We start from the raw sequence: 22,313 nt of genomic DNA, 5'->3' as shown, positions 1-22,313 counted from the left end.
AGTATTTCGTTATTACAATCCAAGGAATAGTATTCTCCTTAAATAAGAAATAAATAAATTTAAAAAAAACATTGGAAATAATCTTCAAACGGACGTAAAAAAATCGAATCCAACCACCTGCAGAATGCCTGAGGGAAACAACAAGAATTTTCTCAACAAAGACATATCCGTGATTTCCATAACATTCTAATAATTTCGCAACCCGTGCAAATAATCATGTGGTAAAATCTTGTCGTGGTTCCCTGTAAACACTAAAATCACCAAATTACTTATTTCCATATTTCCCGTATTTTCTCCTCCTCTTTAGCTTTCAGCTGTTCGGAGTGGGATAATGCAAGATTATTTGTCCCTAATTATCTCCTTCTCTTAGTCTTGCTTATATCTTGGACTCCTTAATAACTTTCCCAACAACTCCTTATCAATTTGTACTGCCATGTTTCCTACAATGCTTTTCCTACTTCCTAATAACAATCACTTCTGTACACCCTTTGATGTAAAAATTAAATAATAAAAATTAACCATATCCGTCGGTCCGTCTATCTTTCCAACCTATAGAGCTGAGACTATTTTTACAAGATAAACCTCGGACGCAGACATTCCACGATCTTTTGGCCCCTCCTTCCACCTTCTCTACCTGCCCTTTTACTTAATGTTACTCAGAATTGTATTAGTATCTGGAGTACTATCGTAACATAAAGTTATTAACCTGGAATATTTTTTTAAAAAAAATGGGGAGTAACGCTGTGTTTCGAAAGAGTATAGGAAATAAGTTTAGGTATTGATTCATGCCTCTCTCTAGAATAGTCTTCTTATTTTGACTTAATACACGCTTATCAACGTTTCTAATTGAAATACTTTATTCCAAGCAAACAAGTATTTGAAACTGATTAAAAATTTTGCTTTTATTTTTTCGAGACATTCGAGACGAGACGAGACTTTTCAAAAGCCGTCCCGTCCCGTCTCGTGTCTCGTCTCGAAAACGAGACGAGAAAGGCATTCCGTCTCGTCCCGTCTCGAATTTCAAAAGGCTTGTCCCGTCTCGTGTCTCGTCTCGTTTTCGAGACGAGACACGAGACGAGACGGGACATGTCCCGTCCCGTGAGCAACACTACCTGATATGGCGGCGTATATCTTCGTTATTTTTGTATTCCGAAGTGGTAGTTCTATCCTGACACCTGGGCATCGGGGAATGTAATTTTTAACGAGTTTATAGCTGCTTGTTCGAAATCAACCTTGATCACCTTTGGCTGGAACCCACCACACCAGGCTTTCACAAAAGAAAACAGTTGACTGTAGGTGCTATGGGTTTTGTCCGGAGCAATGCGTACAACACAGGAACAACTGCTGTGCTGCTTCCAAGATCTGCGTATATTGTGTACAACTGCGAAAAGTGCTTGCAACAACTTTTAAATGTTCCGTCCAGAAACCATTCTTCGCTTCCCCTTAGTGCGGCCGCCATACCCTCGTATCCGAAACATATTAATCGTTTTTCTCCTTCCACTTTGTCGAACTGCAAAAACGAAACGTAGAACATCGGGAGGGAAAGATATATTGGCCAGGGTAGGTGTTTCTTGGTGAATTCCTAGGCTTTTCCCCCTGACATCTTTCAAATCTCCTTTGCGGTTACTGTATACTGCAACGGTGGTCACTAAGTCAAGTCCCTGGTTAACGGCCACAGGCATTTCCTCCTTAATAATGGTTGATACCGGCGTTAATATTTCTTCCCGCGGTCTCTTTTGCAGTTCGCAAGTCGTTTTCTGATCTCGTATTCCTATATGCTTACTGTTCGCCTGGTGCAGCGTTGCGAAAAAACACCCTGATTGCGACGAGACAAGAAACCGTGCGAACAAACACGAAAATGACTATCGTGCGAAACAACACCGTGCGAAACAACACCGCACCGGATTATTTGCTAAATAACTGATACATTTGCGAAATCATAAATATTATAATTTATTTCTTAGCTCCTCATGCTCATGTTTTAGGATGTTAACAAAAGTATCCTTGACTTGTAAATTTTAACAAACATGAAAATTGGGGGGGGGGAGTCTCCTACACCGGCGAAGGTTTGAGCATTTCCCAGGTAAGCTTATGGGGTTTTGGGGGTACTTGCCCCCGCTTTCCCAGCCAAGTTACGCCTATGAAGTTAGTCACAGGACATCTCGGGAATGAAGCGCCATCAACCAGACACAAAAATTCTCATACGCACACACACACACACACACACACACATATATATATATATATATATATATATATATATATATATATATATATATATATATATATATATATATATATATATATATATATATATATATATATATAAAAATTGTTAGTGTACTGTGTTACAGACGAGCGTTATTGTCAGGTAGACCATCTAGCGACTAAACAAGAAAAATGGAAACGAGAGAGAAAATATGCCACCAGGCAGTGTTTGAGTTGATGAGAATGTAGAAGGGGTAGGGTTGTCACACCTTCCTATCTTCACATTTGGACATTTGTACCTTTGGAAGGCAAGGCAGTAGACAGATATTTTTCAGAGGGGTGACTTTTTCAGAAAATGGAATATTTGGGGCATGAAAATGTGCTTTTAATCAAATTGTTCAGTGTTCCTCTTTTGCGAGTAATATTTTAGTTTGGAAAAAAAGATTTAGACCTCTTATACAGTATATAACAATGCTGCAAATCGATGCTAACAACTTCATCAGTTTTTGACCTAGAGTTAGAATGTGTAACCAAACCATGCATATTCCATTCTTTTTATGTTCTGAGAAGATAACACTGTGGGTTACTTCTTACTGTGAATAAAGTGCACTTAAAACACCAACTCAATCAATCGATGAATACCACTCAGAAATGTCACGAGACTGTTTTTAAACACAAATGCCTACATTATCTGGCCAAGCAAAGGAAAGAGCATTTTATGGCAAATCGGTAGCCTATTATTGAATAAAATTTAAAACAAAACTCCGGGATCAGCCCACAAATTTCTTAAAACCGTGCCAAAAACGAGTGGATGCACGAGAACAACATTTCCAACATCCCCCGTGACAATTAACGTGTTTATTTTGAATGTAATTGTAACTATAAATCTGAGAACTTCAAGTTATTTCGAAGCTTGCAGTTTCTATAGCGGAGATATCGCAAGCGATTTGACGGGAGTTGGCGTCAGGGCGGCCGCCAAGCGTGCCGCCGTCAGGCGTACAAAGGGAAAAGAAAGACCGTGTAGTAGCCTCAAGCAATACCCTTTTCTCTGTCCATCGAATTTGGCAGAAACTAGTTTCAAATTGAATGAGATGGTTGTCATGGTAACTCGCATTTGGTCATCCACAGCAGAACATTCTATTTATATGCCTCACCCCAACCCCTCCTGTGAAAACAATAAATTAAAAATAATAAAATTTCATAGCGTTGAAGTTCTTGAAAATTTAAAAATATTTAATAAAACAGTAAATATGTAGCTTTCTTTATAGCAACAGTATGGTACTTGTTTATTTATTTTTCTGGACTCACAACGAGTAACAAAAATTGAACAAACTAACAAGAAATATTGAATCAAATAGAGTTTTTCCTCATGACACAAACAGGGCATATAAAACAGATAAATTCGTACTAAATTTGTAGTTGTTCGAGACTTTTGTGGGGGAGGAGGAGGGGAGGGAGGCGTTTGAACCCTTGTTTACTTGTGCCATTCAAGAAACTTACTTGCCTGAGAAGGGATGTGGGATTTCCGAGTTATTTTATCACTCAATTTTAAGAAACCATTTTGTTATTGATTCATTGCTTCCTTTATTGTTTATGTGTGTGCAGATATAGCTACAAAAATGACCATCATTAATAACAAATAAGAACCAATTATTACCCACACATATTTGATCATTCACTAAAGCTCAGAAAAATATATTAATGCTGCATGAATGCATTTTTTGTTTACATAAATGCAGGTCTGTAGTAATTGTATTAATTATAAAAATTACCATAATTGTTATAGGCTTAAGTGTCATGTCGGTATACACATCCTAAGAAGGAGGGGGGGGGGAGTTACAGGCCCACCAATGGAATTTTGCCTCTTACATATATTTCTTAGCCATGTGACTTACTTTATGAGCAGGAGTAATACAGAAACATTGGAAACTGCACTATGACACCAGGGACCCCGGGTTCGAATCTGGCTTGGACATGAGAGTTCCATGTGAGTGACTTTTCATCAATTTTATGATATCATCGCTCATCGTCGTGATTAGCCAAATATAGCAAAAAAGTTACGTAAAATAACCTAATTCAATCATATGTGTGTGTGTGTGTGTGTGAGAGAGAGAGAGAGAGAGAGAGAGAGAGAGAGAGAGAGAGAGAGAGAGAGAGAGAGAGAGAGAGAGAGAGAGAGAGAGAGAGAGAGAGAGAGAGTGAATAACGGTATGTTAGGTGGTATCAAATCATTATTTCATGCTATTTCCATACAGTTAGTAGAATTCCCCTCCCCCACTGGAAATTTCTAAAATACCATACTGATGATATAAATATATGAAGACTTCTATTACGTACCAGATTATTGATTGTGTGTTAATTATTTGCAAGAAAATTCCAGCAGAAAGAAACTGTAAAAGTAACTGTAACTGAGTTACTTTTCAAAATGAGTAACTGTAATTCTCTTATGTTTTGAAGCAAGTAACTGTAACTGTAACTGGTTACTTTTAAAAAAGTAACTTTCCGAACACTGGTGCTGGGAAAGAACTTGAGATACCAAACAATGCGTCAGGTGGTAAAGATTCTCGAAGGTGAAAATTTCAACATAGACATTTTGGAAGAAGAATTGTCAGCAGGAGACCTGCTTGCCTAAAATACGCCCCCCACTAACATCCGTAGACGTCGAGAGAAGTATTTCCATGTACAGGAATGTTCTGGCTGACAACAGACGAAGATTCTCGTTCGAGAACCTCCAAAAGACAATGGTGGTGTACTGCAACTCTTTGTAAGGCAAGTGGAAAAAAATCGTTAAATATTTAGAAAGTGCTTGTATGTGAGATTTTTCAAACAATTTGTGATGTTAAAAATTAATTTTCCAATGTATCTTTTCCTTATGTGCGGGAGGGGGGGGGGGTGCGTGTCTATGAACACTTTCCCGGATGCGTCCCTGATTTTTGTTTTCCTATTTTTTATACAATTTGTTAAATTTCTAAACAAAAATTGTCTTACGTGGATCGTGATAATTTATTTTTCATTACAGTGCAACAGAAACACACCACACTACATCACTACGCAAAGATGGGGGAAATTAATGCACTTTACACCAATTCATTCAGTGTATCCGACTTTTTCATAAAATTGTTTTAAAATGATTCGGTTGTTTCGATTGGAAATCCTCGCTGCATATTTTAATTGAATGTGCATGTGGTATCATTTGGCGCATTTTCTTTAAAGCAAGATTGCATTTTCTTTAATTTCCTTTTCATTTAAATTTTTACCTGAAACTAACAAATTTGATGGTATTTTTTTTCCATTTTTACGTCATTTTTTCCCATTTTTTAGGACATTCTATAGGTCATAGACCTATATACACTAGTGCCAAAAACTTAAGCATAATGACCGTTCGATGATAGAGGGCCCGAAAAACGTAAAGAAACCGCACCAAAGGGAGCCACCATACCAACATACCACACATACACCACATGGAACAGGCCACATATGCAAGAAACCATGGTAGCAGACGTCACACACCACAAATGCAAAAAATGGACCAAAACACATACCACAAAAACACTGTGAAACGCACTGGAGGCACAGAAAACAGGTTAATATGGGGTATGGTCACCCCGAACAGCCACACATGACTGGCACCGACGCTCCATGCTGAAGATCAGGTTGTTGAGGAGCTATTTGGGAGCTGATTCCACTCCTCCCAAAGAGCAGTGCAGAGCTCTGGCTTCGTCCTGGGGGGTGGCTGGCGGGCTCCCACACGTCTCCCCAATATGTCACAGGCATGTTCAATAGGGTTAAGGTCTGGAGATCGCGCTGGGCACTCGATTCGTTGAATGTCTTCAGTCGGTAGATAGTCGTCCACAAGTTTGGCTCGATGAGGATGGGCATTGTCATCCATGAACAGAAACTGTGCGCCCACTGCGCCCCTAAAAAATTGAACATGGGTATGAAGAACCTCGTCCCGGCAGCGCTGGCCAGTGACGGGTCCAGCATCGAACACGTGCAGGTCCGTACGACCATTCACCATTATGCCTGCCCAGACCAGTACCCCACTACCACCATACCGATCCCTTTACACAACGTTAATGGAATGAAAGCGGGTTCCCTGTTCGCGCCAGATCAGTGTGCGATGGGAATCGTTCTGGGCACTGTATCGGGATTCATCCGTGAACAGTACGCTGCTCCATTCATTGTGGGTCCAATGGCGATGTGATGTTTACACCACAGTAAACGGGCCCTTTTGGGCGCTGCAGTCAGTGGAACACATGTTACTGGTCGTTGGGCATACAAACCACTGGCACCCAGTCTCCGGTCTACAGTTTGGCATGAAACTCTCACCCCTGAGGCGACTGCAAGCTGCGCTGACAGTTGCCGTGCAGGCATGGTCCGTTTGCGACGCGCAGTCACGGTCAGATATCGGTCCTGTTGTGGAGTTGTCGCACGTGGACGACCTCCATCGGGTCTACGGCTGACGTCTCCCGTGTCCACAAACTGTTTCCACGCCCTGGACACAACACTTTGTGTCACATTGAGGGCTCGTGCTACTGCTGTCTGGGTGTCACCTCGTTCCAGGCGCCCGATGATCCGACCCTTGGAAAACGCGTCCAAATGATGCCTTTCTGCCATATTTCTGCTGTCTCTTGCCACATTCACCTCGGCAGTACCTTCCGCTCACAACAACAGACGTACACAGAATGCACGCATTTCGGCTCCAAGCATTAGTGTTCGCTTTCCTCCCATAGAGGGCCAGGATACGCTCGGTTCAATGCGCCTCATCAACAATACTCGCCGTCTGCCGCATTTTTCGTGCACGCAACACTCTCATCGGCTTTTAAATGCAAATATTAGCATTATGCTTAAGTTTTGGACACTAGTGTATTTTAGGTCATCAACTTCCGGTTGATGACGACATTGCGGCAATCAGCTTTGGAACGGTCAATAACTGATGAACCTAAACCAATTTTGTGTTCCTCAGTAAATAAATCGTAATTAATTAGGACTATTATTATTCTTGTTACTGTTTAATTCTAATAACTATGTATTACTAAAAAAAATCAATATTGTTTAGCGCTGATAAGAATTTAAAGTATGTACCTGCATGTACGTACATTACATACCCAATTCTATGCTGTGCCTATAACTGAAATGTATGATGCCAATAATTATATAAAGAGTGCCAATAACTGGGATTTACTTACGTAATTTTAATTTCCTTCTTCTAAGGACTCAAGTTTGTTTCCTACTCACGCTTCATGAAAAATATATTGCCCCACCATTCAAGAAGGTGTGATATAAATTAGCATAACATTCAAGAAAATTGAATTTTTTGTAAACTGTGCTTAAAGTGCCAATAACTGGGTACCCAAGGATGCTTCTAAAAATTTCGATGAAGATTGGCAATTGCTGAAGGTGTTATTTCTTTCAATAAATTGTTAATGTCATACTTTGGTTTGAACAGAGCGTATAGAAGAGAAAGTGTGTGCACTTCGTTTTCTTCCCGTAAGCCAAGTGAAAAGAGCGGTGCCCCACCGAAACACTGGCAGCACCTTTGCTTGCGAGCGTCTTCTGCTTGCAGTGCGGCCGCGCTTTACGTAGAGCGTTGTGTTTTGTTGTGCTAGAATAACATTGTGTACTTTTATTAATGACAACGTTGTTACGTTTTTGAGTTTAGTGTCGTTAAATTTGTGATTGATCCGTTGTGACTAGTTTGTGTTGTGTTTAACGCATTATTATTGTGTCTGAGACAGCAGCGAGCGAAAACTACAAGATGCCTACGTGTTTCGTACCCGGCTGTAGATCTGGATATGACCGCTGTTCTTCAGGCAGTAGACATTTTTTTAGGCCACCTAAAGACAGTAATGGTCTCTCAAAATGGGAGGGTGTCATCCCTAGGAAAGATAAAAAACTAAGTAACAATTGCTATGTGTGTGATATTCATTTTTCCACTGACCTTTTAATGAAAGTGGATTCGTTCATAATGGATGGCGATACAGTAGAAATTCCACGACAAAGGTGGAAATTAAAACCAGAAGCAGTTCCTCACATTTCCTAATCTGCCCAAATACCTCTCTAAGACAGTTAAGAAGCGAAAATCTCCCATGAAAAGGCAATCCTTGCAAACAGATGATAATGAAGTAAGTACTCGTCGCAATGTATCATTAAGCTTATCAGTAGAGGATGATTTGCTTCACACTGCGGATGCTAGCAATACAATAGCATTGCTAAAGAAAAAACTTAAGAATCAGAAACACAATTTAATTAGGACGCAGAATAAACTAAAGGTCGCATCGGCTAAAATAAATTTGCTTGAAAAAGGCGTTAAAGATGCTAAATTAAAGACAACGGTCACACAGTCAAAACAGTTCGCGTCTCTTAAGCAAAAATCAAAAAATTGTAATTGATACAATCTTAAAGAAATGCCAACTGAAAAGTAAGACAGGAATGAGATACAGTTCTGAGTTTATACTGGATTCTCTTCTATTAAAAATTAAGTCCCCCAAGGGGTATAGACACTGTTTGCATCACGATTTTCTACCTTTGCCTTCTGAAGCTCACTTGAGAAAATTGGTGAAGGGTCTTAAATGTCCTTATGGCGTAAATTCCCATGCCATCGACGCTATAACACATTTTTTTAGTGAAAAGAATGAGAATGAGCGTAGCGGAATGCTGATTTTTGATTAAGTTAAACTTAGGGAAGCAATTCAGTTTAACTCGAATTCCTTAAAAATAGACGGCTTTGTTGATTTGGGAAATCTTACTCCAGACGAAAGCAAGAATCAATTAGCAAATCATGCTCTAGTTTTTGTGTTTGTTCCTTTTCTGCATAATTGGATTCAACCCATAGCAGTATATGCTAGCAGGAATGCCACCCCTGGTGACATTCTTACAAAAATACTTATCCAGGTTATCATACATTTGGAAAAAGCAGCGGTCAGAATTATTGGTTTTTCATCTGACGGTAGCCAATCTAACAAAAAGTTATGGAAATGCTTAGGAATTTCCGGAAACAGAACCCAATCCAGCTGACTCTAGTAGAAAGCTTTGGGCATTTTCAGAGGCACCACATATATTTAAATGCATAAGGAATAACTTCCACGATAAAGTGCAGGTGTACTATAATGGTGATATTGTTGATTATTCATTTTACAGAAAAGTGTATGAACATGATTCATCTACTGAACTTTGCGGTATGAAAGCTTGCTACAAAGTGACCTTTGCTCATTTGGATCCTAATTCATTCCAACGAATGAATGTAAGACTCGCAATGCAGCTGTTCAGCAGATCTGTGGCTAATGGAATAAAATTTTATCGGAGTATTAATGCAGAGGGGTTAGAAGGCAGTGAAACAACGGAAAATTTCACAAGGGACCTAAACTGCCTGGTTGACGCATTAAATTCATTCACTCCTGCACAGGCACTATATAAAGGATCAGAAGCACATACAACTTTAATAAAATGGAATGCTGTCCTTAGAGATAATCGAAATTCCTTCGCTTCAGAAAAAAAACTCTTGAGTCCTTAAGAGTGACTTTAGAAAGTACTTTAGAAGTGTCCGAATATTTGTGGAAGAACAATTACAAGTACGTTTTGACAGGAAAATTTAATCAAGATCCCCTAGAACGCCATTTTGGTGTATCGCGGTCGTTCACTTGTGATGATCATCCCTCCACTGTGGATTTTCTGCACTTAAATATTCTGCAATCAATTTACGTACCAGCAAAACTTGCTTTATTTTCGGGCGGAAACTGTGAATACAGGACTGAATCTCCTCTGACGAAAATAAAAATCTTTCGGTGAAGAAGCAAGGTGAAAATAAAGTGTTGGTAAAGAATACTTGGTGTATCATTTGGCAGGATACATAGTGCGGTATATTTCCAAAGTGACGGATTGTAAACTGTGTACAACTTTTCTGCACGGGGAACCAACTAATGTACCTGCCTCACTTACGCTAATCCAAGACTATGGTTCGGACGACGCCTGTAAATACCTTACCTATGCATCGAAAAGTGTTTATGATGTGCTGTTACGAGTGGAAGCATTTGTTGCAGAAAAATTATCATGTGCTAATAGTTTATGGGGTGATATATTTTTTGAGTGTTTGGACAATTTAAATATAATTGCTGTAAAAACTTCGCAATTAGGATGCTGTGCTGCGTACGCTACCTAAACTCGTATTTCACTATCTGAAATGTCGATTTTTCTTCCGCACCAAGGAGAAAAGAAAGGAATTAAGTGTCTCGAAGACAGCAAAATCATCTCGGAAATTCTCCAAACTATCCAGCTGCTGAGCTTTTCTCCAAACGTAAGTAACATGCATTTTTGTTTCTTATGTAGTTAGTTATGTAAGCAACGCGAGCATCTTCCGCGCCCTCTCAAACGTCACCACTGCCATCTAGGCGGTGGACCACGGCAACTCAGGGAGTGCGCACACTATTTCTTCTATACGCTCTGGTTTGAATGTGAATGTGTCATCTTCCAGCTGGTTTTGAAATCTAGTTTCACGTTGCTGTTCCATGGAGCTTTTATGATTCTTGGGATTAGACATGTTACCAGCAGGAGGTTCCGTTTTTCGTTTTGGAACACTACGTGAAGTTTGACTAGTTCATCGTCGGTGCATCTCTGAACTAGTTGAGCTTAGACGCCGAGGCTGATTTTCCAGGTATTTCAACTAACGCCGAGCGTGTTTTCAGCGGGAAATTTGAAATTCTGCATGCTTCTAAATGAAATGTTACATTTCCGGAACTAAGAACGTTAGAGGAACAAATTATACCTCGTTTTGTTCAGTATACTTTGAGCTATAATCCTGATGGAAAATAAAACTCCGGAATCTAAGAAGAAGAAGAAAAAGGGAAAGCAACATTTTCTTACACAAAATTTCAAACAAATTCATCGGACCCGCCCCCCCCCCCCTCCCCGCAAGCTTCGCCAGAACGCAAATTACCAAAAAGTGCACGGATAATACCAGGTATGTTTGCCATTGATGTAGAAAAATGTTCGCACTTATTTGTAATATTTTCAGAGAAAAAGAATATTTTTCAATATAGAGCAAAAATAATCAAAGATACAAAAAAATAATTTGTTATCTTATCTTGACCCCGCCTGGCTGCCAAAAAATATCACAAATTTTTCGGACATGCCTCCCCCAAATAGTAACAATGAAATTAAACTTTACTAATTGTTAATTTCATACCTCTATACTAATGCAGAACTCAAAACATGTATCTCCGATCATTATCCAAGTTACAGTATGTTAAAAAAGTAACATACTACGAGAAAAAGCTGCTTGTGACACCGGTGTATATATATATATATATATATATATATATATATATATATATGCCTCCGCAATGATTGTGGTAGCTTTTGGCCAGTTACAAGCGCTTTTTTGTAGTAGGTTACATGTTTTAATGTAATATGCCTAGCACAATTCCAGCTATCTATGTTTGCGTTGTACGAGTATATAGCACAACGTTTGGTTGATTGTATGTTTTGTATTTGCAAACAAATACTAAAAATCTTGAAATTATGTTGTAGTAATTGTTTTTTTTATATCAATCTCTAAAACAACTGCAGAAGAAAAACAGTATAAAGTGTAATGCAACTGTAAAATTGCCACGAGGTTAAAATCAGAGCTTATTACAGCGGGTATTATTACAAAGTTTTAGGACCAAATCAAAAGTTCTACTTCGTTCCTCAGCAGATCCAATCATGTTTCACCTCCTTGTATAGGGTTGTAATATTTTTTAAAAGACTGAAAGCTCAGTGATTTTTTTTCAAGAATTCGTGTTTTTCTTTTCGTTCTCGCGGGGTGTAATAGAGCGGGTGAGAAAAATCGCTTATCAAAAGATGAAAACAAGGAAAGATCTCAATCCTGTACACTTCGTCCACACACTTTTGCAAGAATGATTTTAAACTATGCATTAATTATTAGTACGGGGTCTACCAGCTGCGACTGGTGATTAGCTATTTCCGTAGTGTAGGTGGTAACTTACGACAAGAGCATGCGAGCAGTACAAGTTCCTAGTTTTCTTAAGTCAATAGTTTATATGTTTAAGTTGCCCCACTCTTGGATGGGGGTTGTCCCTTGGCTCTTCCTAGAATTTTGGTGTTTCAACTGCCCTCACATGGGCCTACAAAAGAAGCAAAATGCAATCAGTTTCGACCTGAATATTTAGTTATTATAATACCCTAATATCATTAACTGAAGTCAAAAGGAGTGGTATATTAGTGTTAATAATAAAAATAAGATTTATTCCTCGGTGAAGGGGATATATTATTTAAGAAAAACCTGCCAACTATTATAATTAGTGGTAAGATTCCATTAAAACCCTTATTTAATTTCCTTACCATAAAAATTATATATGTGTGGGTGTTCACTTATTACTAAACTGTTCACAATATTAAAATATAAAATTCCTTCTGTAAGAAGTAAGGGCTCTGGCTTTTTCTAAATTTAACACAGGGCCTCCCCGATGGCACAGTGGTAGCGTCCTCTTCTTGTAATCAAGGGGTCCCGGGTTCGATACCCGGTGGAGGCACAAGTGGTTCGGATCCCACTTTAAACTGTAGGTCCAGTCCCGATTAGCCTTACTGTGCATAAAGTGGACTTAAAACTACAATTCAATCAATCAATCAATCAATTTAACACACTTGCAAATTTGGGATAAATCCCTTTATTTATCCTTTGAGGTGCGCATTTTGAATTTTCAAGTTTGACATTTCTGAACTGTCACAAATATTTGTGCCTTCCCGATGGTGTAGTGGTAACGTCGTCGCCTTGTAATCAAGGAGTCTCGGATTCGATACCCCGTGGAGGCATATTGCACAGGGGATCGAATTCCACTTTAAACTGTAAGTACAGTCCCGATTAGCCTATATGTGCTTGCTTAAAACAGCAATTCAAACCACTTCCTCGAAAATGAACCGCTAGTGATGCCTAACCGTAGTGACATATTGTGACGTTAATAATTATCTTTCACCCAAAGAGCATATGTCAGATTGCGTTTTTTGATATCGTAATTGATGATCCGAAATTTTAAAATTAATATTTGCAGTGAGGCTACGAGTAGATACATTAGTATTCTAATGTTCTCTGTGCTATGAATAATCCTAAAAGTAAATATCTTCTATAGTCTATTTTAATCATTTCAATAATGTATATGTGTGTGTGCACTGTTTTACATTTGAAATTTTGGTTGGATGGCGCTCAACTGTTACATAGTTCCTGACCACGCGATCCGCAAAGAATCCACTCGTGCTTAACTAAAATAGCTTTCCTTTCTTGCTGATTCCAGCGTCGCTCTTGGTTATGTTCGAATTCCAAACAGAGGGGAGATTCACGTGTTTGAACACACATGTCCGTTGTGTGGAGTCATCTTGAAACTGACTCCAGTGCGTTTGGAACACGAAGATGTTAGCTGTGACGTTATGTACAACCAGGGAGAGTTATCAAGTGGAAAATGAGAACCATGTTGGTTTCTTGCTTCCCTCCTTGTAACTGTTCAATGAATATTCGTTCGCCAAAACGTAAGCATTCCTAAGAAAATCTCAAAACATAGTAACTAATGTGTAATAAAGAGAAGTATTTGAAAATCTATTTATTTTTATTTAGAAAATTTTACAGCAAAGGTAGGTTACAGGTTGAATGTAAACGTAGAAACTTAACATCGAATCAATCACAAGATAAGTAAAAATAACAGTTATAGAAAATTTAGAAGAGACCAAAGTAGATGTAAGACGTCTGAGACGTGATTTGTCGAGTATTTCTTGAAACTTTTTGCAGGAATTTCAGATATTTTAGTTGGAACAAGCTGTTTCTGTAGCCCAATTTTAAAATGTGGACATTTCACGAGTTGTGATTTGTCGACCTGATACACACACACACACACACACACACACACACACACACACACACACACACACACACACACACACACACACACACACACACACACACACACACACACACACAATCATCTCTTAACTGTTCTTTCCTCCAGTGAGTATACTTTGCTGGAAAGGGAAGGGAAAAATCATAATCTTTAGTGCTCCATTCGCTGTGTGCTTGCAGTAGTTGAGAAGTCGGCAAAGGGAAATTGCAGGTTCAACTACATAATTTGGCAAGGCCGCCTTTTGGGAGCAATCTCTCGCTGTGTAACTACTAATTATGGTCTATTTTAACGGAAAGTACCCTATTTTCAACTAGTTGCTTTTCTAGTAGAGGGCTTATTATTTTATTTCATAATTGTTCAAGTTCTTCGTGCAAATTTATGATCTCTTTCATGTAAACGTACGACCAATGTTACCTGCGACTGATGGAAAAATTTCAACCTGCTGGTGTTGCCAGCTAAAGGTATATGCCCCTAAAATGGCACTTTTTTACTTAACCCACTCCTAAACTGCCAGTCCTAACTCATGAAATGCTGTACTTGACCAATATTGGTCGCAAATGACAGATTAACATTTCATCATTCATCAGACGTTTAATTCTGACCCTTGGGTATGTTTCTAATCTAAAAGTGTCATTCTGGGAAAATATTGGCGCTGTCTTCCGCCACATATTAATTTATAGAATTCTCTGTGTGGAGTAAACTGATAATGTTAAGCATTGAACAATATGTGAGGCTTTATAATGCGGAAAATGCAATGTAAATATATTTGACTGTTTTCTTATTACAAGCCATCGAAGTTTGGTTTGTGTGACTGTTGAAACACTCTGTATTATGAATGAAGAACAACGAAATAGACGAAACAACATTAACGAAAATATTCATCCTACAGTTTTAACTCTTTACTGTTGATTTCTTCAGAGTGTTTGAAACAAACGGTAAACAACAGTATTAGTATTTAAATATATAAACAGACCATAATACCATTAAATTTAATTTTTTGGGTTAAGACACCAAAATCATAAGCATCGCGGGACAAATATTTTCTTCATATTCGTATTTCGAAAAATCTTTTACTTTGAGTTTTGACATTGTTTGAAGTAACATTTTACATAAATGATAATTTCTGACGTTGCAAAGTTGTTGCAGCAAACTTATTGATAATTTCCTAATGTTGCAACACTTTAATTGTTAGTGTGCTGAACCTTATTCTTAAAAGTTTGTCTGCTTGATTAACCTTGTATTAATGCGAACAGCACATCCTCCCCCTTTTCAAACCGATTCTAAAGGCATAAAGAGGTGGTATTTAATTTCAATCCCATCCCCGCCATCACTACAGGCGGAGAACAACTGTACATAATTACCATAACTAAATATCAATAACAAGTCAATCAAACGAACCCCCCCCCATTTCTGTGTGAAGATATATGGAATTGGTAGCTAAACTATAAAATTTTGTCCCCCCCCCAAAAAAATTCCCATGACGCAGGCGCGTCATGAATCCCCCTGTGGGCACCCGTGTAAAGCATTAGCGTTTATAAACTTATTTACCTGTTATTTAGTGATTTATTATTTCTTTCTTAGGATCAGAATATTTCGATTTAGCCTTACTCAACGCTACAACACAATCAAGACTCAAACGGAGTCAATTCTGATAGCGTTAAGCAGGAAAACCTGTTCCTTATATTTAGCATAGACAGCAGCTATGCACATTGTTTTCAGTTCGCGTTTTACGCCTGAGGTCTCAATGAATCAGAAGCTTGTGACGGCTTTCCTTGTTGGATAGCGTCTTGTTATTTACTATTATTATAAGCGATTGAAACTTTTTCAAATCTTGGAACAGAAACGCTACAATACAATGCAGACAAGAATCGGGTCAATGCTCGCTTGTAGCATCACACATCTCCAAGGAATTTAATTTTAGTTCCGGCCACATAAATATAAAATTTCTCAAAAGCAAAAATAATTGCTAAACATTCGATTTCATGTATACTGTAAGATAACTCATTACCATTAAGAACTCTACTTGCATATTGAATAATCCTGGGATTATCATCTGGTGTCTCTCTATTTTGCCATAAAACACCTACAATACCTTTCTTTGAACCATCTACGTTTATGTTAAAAGGTTTAGACAAATTAGGTTGTGCTAAAGCTTCTGGAGATATAACCAAATCACGTAACCTTTCAAAAGTTTCTACATACACTTCCTTCCACGTCCAGAGAATATTCGACTTTAAAAGTTCATAAAGTGTATGGGCAACTTCTGCAAATTTATTCACGAATTTTCTTCTCCAGTTAACTAAACCCAAGAATTTTCGAAGTGACCTTTTGTTATTTGGTGTTGCAAAATTTATTATAGCAGAATTCTTGCTACTATCTACCTTAATTTCATTTCCAGAAACAATGTGTCCAAGAATAGCAATTTCTTTAGAAGCAAATTTGCACGTTGAAAACTTGATGGACATATTAACATCTTTGAGTTTTTGCAGAACAGCTTCCAGATGTGTTAAATGCTCCTGCCAAGTTTTACTGAAGATCAAGAGATCGTCTAAATAGCAAACAACAAAGTCGTTGAATTCTCTCGTGAAAATTTTGTTCATCCTGTCTTGAAAATTGGACACAGCAGATCGTATGCCGAAGGGAAGATATCGAAATAAATACTGTCTACCACGATATGAGAAAGCAGTATAAAGATGTGATTCTGGAGTTAATGGGATCTGGAAATAGCCACACGATAAATCAATAGAAGATAAATATTTTGATCCCAAAAATCGTTGTAACATTTCATGAATTGGTTCAACTCTAACTTGAGGACTTATGACATGCTTATTCAAATTTCTAAAATTAACTACTGGTCTCCATAATCCACCTTGTTTTAGCACAATGTGTAGAGGATTTAAATATGGGGAAGATTCTTGATATATGATACCCCAACTTTCCCATTTGACGAGTTCTTCTTCTAAATTCTTTCTCCTAGAAATTGGTATAAAATAAGGTGCCGTGGCAATAGGTACGTCACTGTCTAACTGTATCTTATATGGTTCTACTTTGGCATGTCTTGGTTTGTCAAAAAATTGTTCGTGATAATTCCATAAGAGTGAAAATAAATCACGTTTCTGTGAATCACGGATATCTTTAATTGCAAATACTTTCTCGTGCATATCGCTCTGAGAAGTCATATAATTTGCTTCAATATCCAACATATGTACATATTTTAACATCCTGCATGACTGGAATTCATTCTCCGTTGTCAGTATCATGCTTCACGCCAGATACATGCTTTTCAGATTCAACACTTATCGAACTAGAATCCTTATTATTTAATGTTGTACACACTTGATTTCCTGATGAAGTTATGAAACTTATATTCTGATTCCTAAAATCCACATTTGCTTTGTACCTTCGTAAGAAAGGAACACCTAAAATAATGTCTGCATTAAGTTCTTTTAAAATAAAAAAAATCCATTGGAAAGTTATCGCTGTCAATCTGAATATTTGTCGTCTTACAACCGACAATTTTGCACTTTTTATTTCCAGCAAATCCAGATAATCTAATGTCATCCACCTTGTCCAACGTAAGATTACCAATACATGATGATATATTAAACAAAACCTCATAATTCATAACATTTGCTTGGCTACCACAATCTACATCAACATCAACATCATTCGGATTGTTCACTAAATTACAATATGTGGAATGTGTTTTTAGTGCACTTCGGTCGTATTTTTGATTCCTTAAAACAGCGAACTGTGACTGTAACATTTCAGGCGAAGCAAACTGTTGAATAAATTTGTTTTCAAAATCATAATAACAAAAGAAATATCTCCTGTGTGTTCTAAACCAATAAGCTGCTCTATTTGTAAAACAATTCTGAATGCTCTGCAGTCGTTTATCAGCAGGCAATCCTATCAGATCTAACGTTGAGTTTAATTGCTCCAAGAATTCTCTTGCAGATTGCGTTTCAACTCGATCTGAGAACTTTGGTAATAAAGACAATTCATTTAACTTTAAATGTCTATCTTTCCTCATGTACGGTGTTGCATTACAACCTTCTTGAAAAAAATTATGTGCACCATTACAATTTTCTATTCCATTCACAAATGAACTATTATGAATGTTTGGTGACGGTTGATTACCAGCAAAATATGTGCAAGGGTAAGAACGATTAAACAGTTTCCTTCTAGACTCATCGTTATCATTTTGAGAATTAAATGCTCTCTCTGTGTTATTCATTCTTGAATCTGTGTTATCAGACCTCTCTGGATGAATTTGGGTACAATTAGTAGAAACGGAACACCAAGTGCAAGGATATTTTGTGTAATTCAAATTACAATATCCTCCATAACTGCGGACGTCCTCTGGTTGTCTGGAAGTCCTCCTTGATGTTGGTTCAGGAAATGCGTTATTCGAGGAAACATCAATGTTATTCTCAGTTCGTTTAAAATATGTACAACTAGATCTATTCATACTTGAGCAATTAGAATTTACTTGCGTCTTCCGTCTTTCTAGCATTATGTAAACTAGATTGCTTGCGATTTTGCTTCCAACTTACATGTTTAAGATGCGGTTCCCTTACATAAAACGTCTTTACTTTAGTAGCATCCGTAGAGTTAATAGAACTTCCATCTGAATCACTCAAACCAGAAGCATGCTTATGACCAGTTTAGAATCACGCCTTACATTTAACATTCTCGATTGGCGATTTGCAACATTATCAATACCATGAACTTGAGTGTTCGTATTAGAATATTTGTTATGAGAAGTACAGTCACAGGAAGAATTACCTGCGCCACGGGACCTAGAATTTCGTAACATCTTAAAGCCTGTTGTTTATGCAACCCAAATAACAAAATATTCGCTTAAGTTTGCCTGGAGGATCTGAGTTCTCGGGAAGGATTGAGTTTTGATAGGATGAGTCTCATGACTCATGCCCCAGTCACAACAAACAGCTGGGTGCTAAGTGGCCTCAAAAAGAACGTTTCAGCAACTGGTTTCTTAACAAGAGCTCCTAAGGAACTATTCTTTCGAGTGATACTAGAGTCATTGTCAAGAAGGTTCACTGAAATGATGGTTCTCATCACAGACCACATGCCACACGTTAATTGCTTAAGTCTAGTTTATGCACTGGACCTCCACATTAAAATGGGATCTGAACCATATGTTCCTATAATTATCTGGAATTGAATTCGGAAGCCTTTCATTACATATCGAAGACGTTACCACTACGCCATCGGAGAGGCAATGGAACCGCCTTGAGAAAGAGACGAGTGAAACCATATTTGGCGTAAATTTTAAAAATAAGACAATATTTTGTGGCCACACGTTCGAACCGTGGGAGAGGCATAGATTTTTTGTGACATCGTCCATTTCATGAGTTTATAATTCTTTCTCACCGATACGATTAGCACGAGTGGTAGAAGAAAAGCGAAGTAAAAAAACTTAAATAGAAATAAAAAGAAAAAGCGAAACAAATTTTATCCATAATATTCTGCAGTCACTTATTCAACTGCACAAAACAACATTCCAATTGTTTTCGAATCGGAAAACAATTGAGATGCTGTAAAATAAAGTAAAATGCAGTGATAAAGTGGAAATTTCGTACGGTATAGAATTAAATCGGTGAAGATGTTCGATTTGATTGGATGCTTGTTATTTTGTGTCGCTATTCTTTCACCGTTTGGCAAATAGCGATGATGAAGATGAGTAATGAGTGATGATATGATTACATTCATTAAGGGACATTCACCAAGAACACCCATGGCCAAGCCGAGATTCGAACCAGGGGCCCATGCTGTGCTAACCACTCCGATATGGAGGTCAGTTAGGAGTGGATATTTTACCATATTTTTTTGTGTGCAATTGGGATCAATCAATGGAGTGACTAGGCATATTATATTATTAATATATTCATATCATTATATCACGTCATATTATTCGGCACGAAGTAACATTAGAGACATTCAATCTTACATTTTTGCCTTTCAACTAATTCTTCGACTTCAGGTTAATCACATAAATAAGATAAATTATGAAACAAATGGTAATTAATGTGGGATATTGACAGTTATTACGAATTACCTGACACAAGCAACATTAAGCAGACTCGGTGGGCAAGCTCATTAAGTGGTCGACATTCGATCTCGTCACCAAATTTTCTGGGTTTGAGTACCGTCCTTGTCACGGGAGTTTGAGTATTTTGTCATTAATTTCACGTAATGGTCACTCGTACATAATTGGAAAGAAAAGTGATGTTACGTAACAAAAATAATAAAAATAAACATTACCGAAGATTACTTATATCATCTCTCACGAAATCTCCTACAAAACCGGGATATATGAAATATATGTATCTTCACATACGTTTTCGCTTTCTATATTTAGCTAGTTGAGACCGAGAACGGGAGAGCAATTTTCAATTCGAGAAACCGAGAGACGGAGACACTGTCAGGTCTTGTTTGTTTCTTGACATCTCCCTAATTGAGTTATTGTTCTGTTCGTTATTGGCTTTGTATTGGCAATTGTAGGTAAACCATAACGACGATTTATGATGAAATAAAGCAGATGAAAAGGCAAGAACAAGAAAGTCATGCCTGCCCGGACTTCAACCTAGAACCTTACGTAACGAGATTTGAAATTCTGGATAAGGCATCTGTGTTTCGCTTGGCTTTCTCTTTCCTCAACTTCTGTTATTCTATCATGCGCGTATAATTAAAATGGATCTGAGAAAATTCGTTGCGATCCATAATTGTGTTGATTATATGCTATAAATGTGAACTCCAACATGAAATAAATTATTCCCTTTTGTATGTGGTTGAACATGAAATTTTCTTACACTGTCACAATTACTTTTTTTGTTTTTTCTGCACAGATAAGCTAATCTGGACTGGACCTTCAGTTTAAAATGACATACGAACTACTACGTGCATCCACCGTGTATCGAACCCGGGATCCCTTGATTATAAGGTGACGACATTATCATTACGCCATCGAGGAGGCCCGTGAGAAAATATTATTCACTCGATCTATACAATAATTTATTTAAACATTTACATTTTCGTTTTCTTCTTTCCTTTTTGTTAACTACTCTTCTACGACTCTTTTTTTGTCTTGGAATTTCTTCTTGTTTCAGGAAAAAAATAATACATGCCAGCTGTATTCCCCCCCTCCCATACAAATAGATAGAAAGCTCACTCTCGAGAACTAATTTATAAATAACGTAACCATTAGGAAACAATTCGAACGTTAACTGATATAACTGCAGATGAAACACTACTTACAGACGCTAACGAAATATCTATTCTTGTATAAGCTCACAGGCAACAGGTATCTGGTGAGTCATTCACTCTTGCTAACTACGAGCGAAAGTCACTGAACCATAGAGTGGCAAACAGGCGTCTGCTCTACGAAACTAGGGTTAGCAGACGAGGCCTGTGTTTCTGTTATCAATGACGTACGAAATAAGTAGGAACACAGCTTTCATATCAAACTAGACGTGTGTTTTGGTCCCGTCATTGCATGTAGAACACTTTCTCGTCGTGGCCTTGAAGGCCTACGTAAAGGCGTTACTGCAAGAAAGATATCTTACCATTGAGGGGAGGAAAAGTGTGTGTGTGTATCGAGGTCCTTCAACTTTCGTATTTTTCTTCATTTCAGAACGCGTGCTGTATCGTCGATTTAATCCAATCTAGCTGTTCTAGGTTTTAGGTTCTATTTCTGTTCGGTAATTTTACATCGTCTTCCTGCTTATGTTATTCGTGACGAAGCTTCTGGTTAATCTGGACGATAACGGGATTGTGTTGGATGGTTGATTTGGTGTCTTAAGTCCACTTTATGCAAAGTAAGACTAATCGGGAATGCATCTACAGTTTAAAGTGGGATCCAAACCACTATGTGCCTACACATTACTTTGCTACTAGATATTTGCATGCTATAAGATGTAGGAAGTGCTACATTTTCAGTGTGTGGAATTGATAGTTATTTTAGATACGAAGAATCGGAGTAGTGGGAAAGAATCACCCCACATGTTTGAATTATACCCCCTCCCCCAGACACACATACACAGGATATCGGCCTTGGTTTTTATAACGAAATATAACATGGATGAATTGTGTCAAGAAAAACTGGAGCCTATTCACATCCCTACGGAACTTGGAAGACCGTCCACGTAAAAATTAGAAAGTTCTGTTCCGACAGAACGTACAGTAAATGAAAAAGCAAAG

At 37.9% G+C, this 22,313-nt stretch overlaps 1 protein-coding gene across 2 annotated transcripts in view; it reads left to right on the top strand.

Annotated features, from left to right (window-relative positions):
- Positions 1–13,714, top strand: part of LOC145991378 (uncharacterized) — a 39,843-nt gene extending 26,129 nt beyond the window's left edge. For both annotated transcript variants that reach the window (XM_083127369.1, XM_083127370.1), the window contains exon 4: positions 13,494–13,714. In XM_083127369.1, coding sequence (XP_082983495.1) covers positions 13,494–13,662 — 169 coding nt within the window. In that variant the 3' untranslated portion in view covers positions 13,663–13,714. The remainder of the gene's footprint in view (positions 1–13,493) is intronic.
- Positions 13,715–22,313: the final 8,599 nt, after the last annotated feature.

Source organism: Lepisma saccharinum, chromosome 8 (assembly GCF_977018435.1).
Source record: "Lepisma saccharinum chromosome 8, izLepSacc3.1, whole genome shotgun sequence".
Taxonomy (NCBI): Eukaryota; Metazoa; Arthropoda; class Insecta; order Zygentoma; family Lepismatidae; genus Lepisma; species Lepisma saccharinum.
The sequence above is the reverse complement of the archived record's forward strand: the minus strand, read 5'-3'. Positions and strand labels throughout refer to the sequence as shown.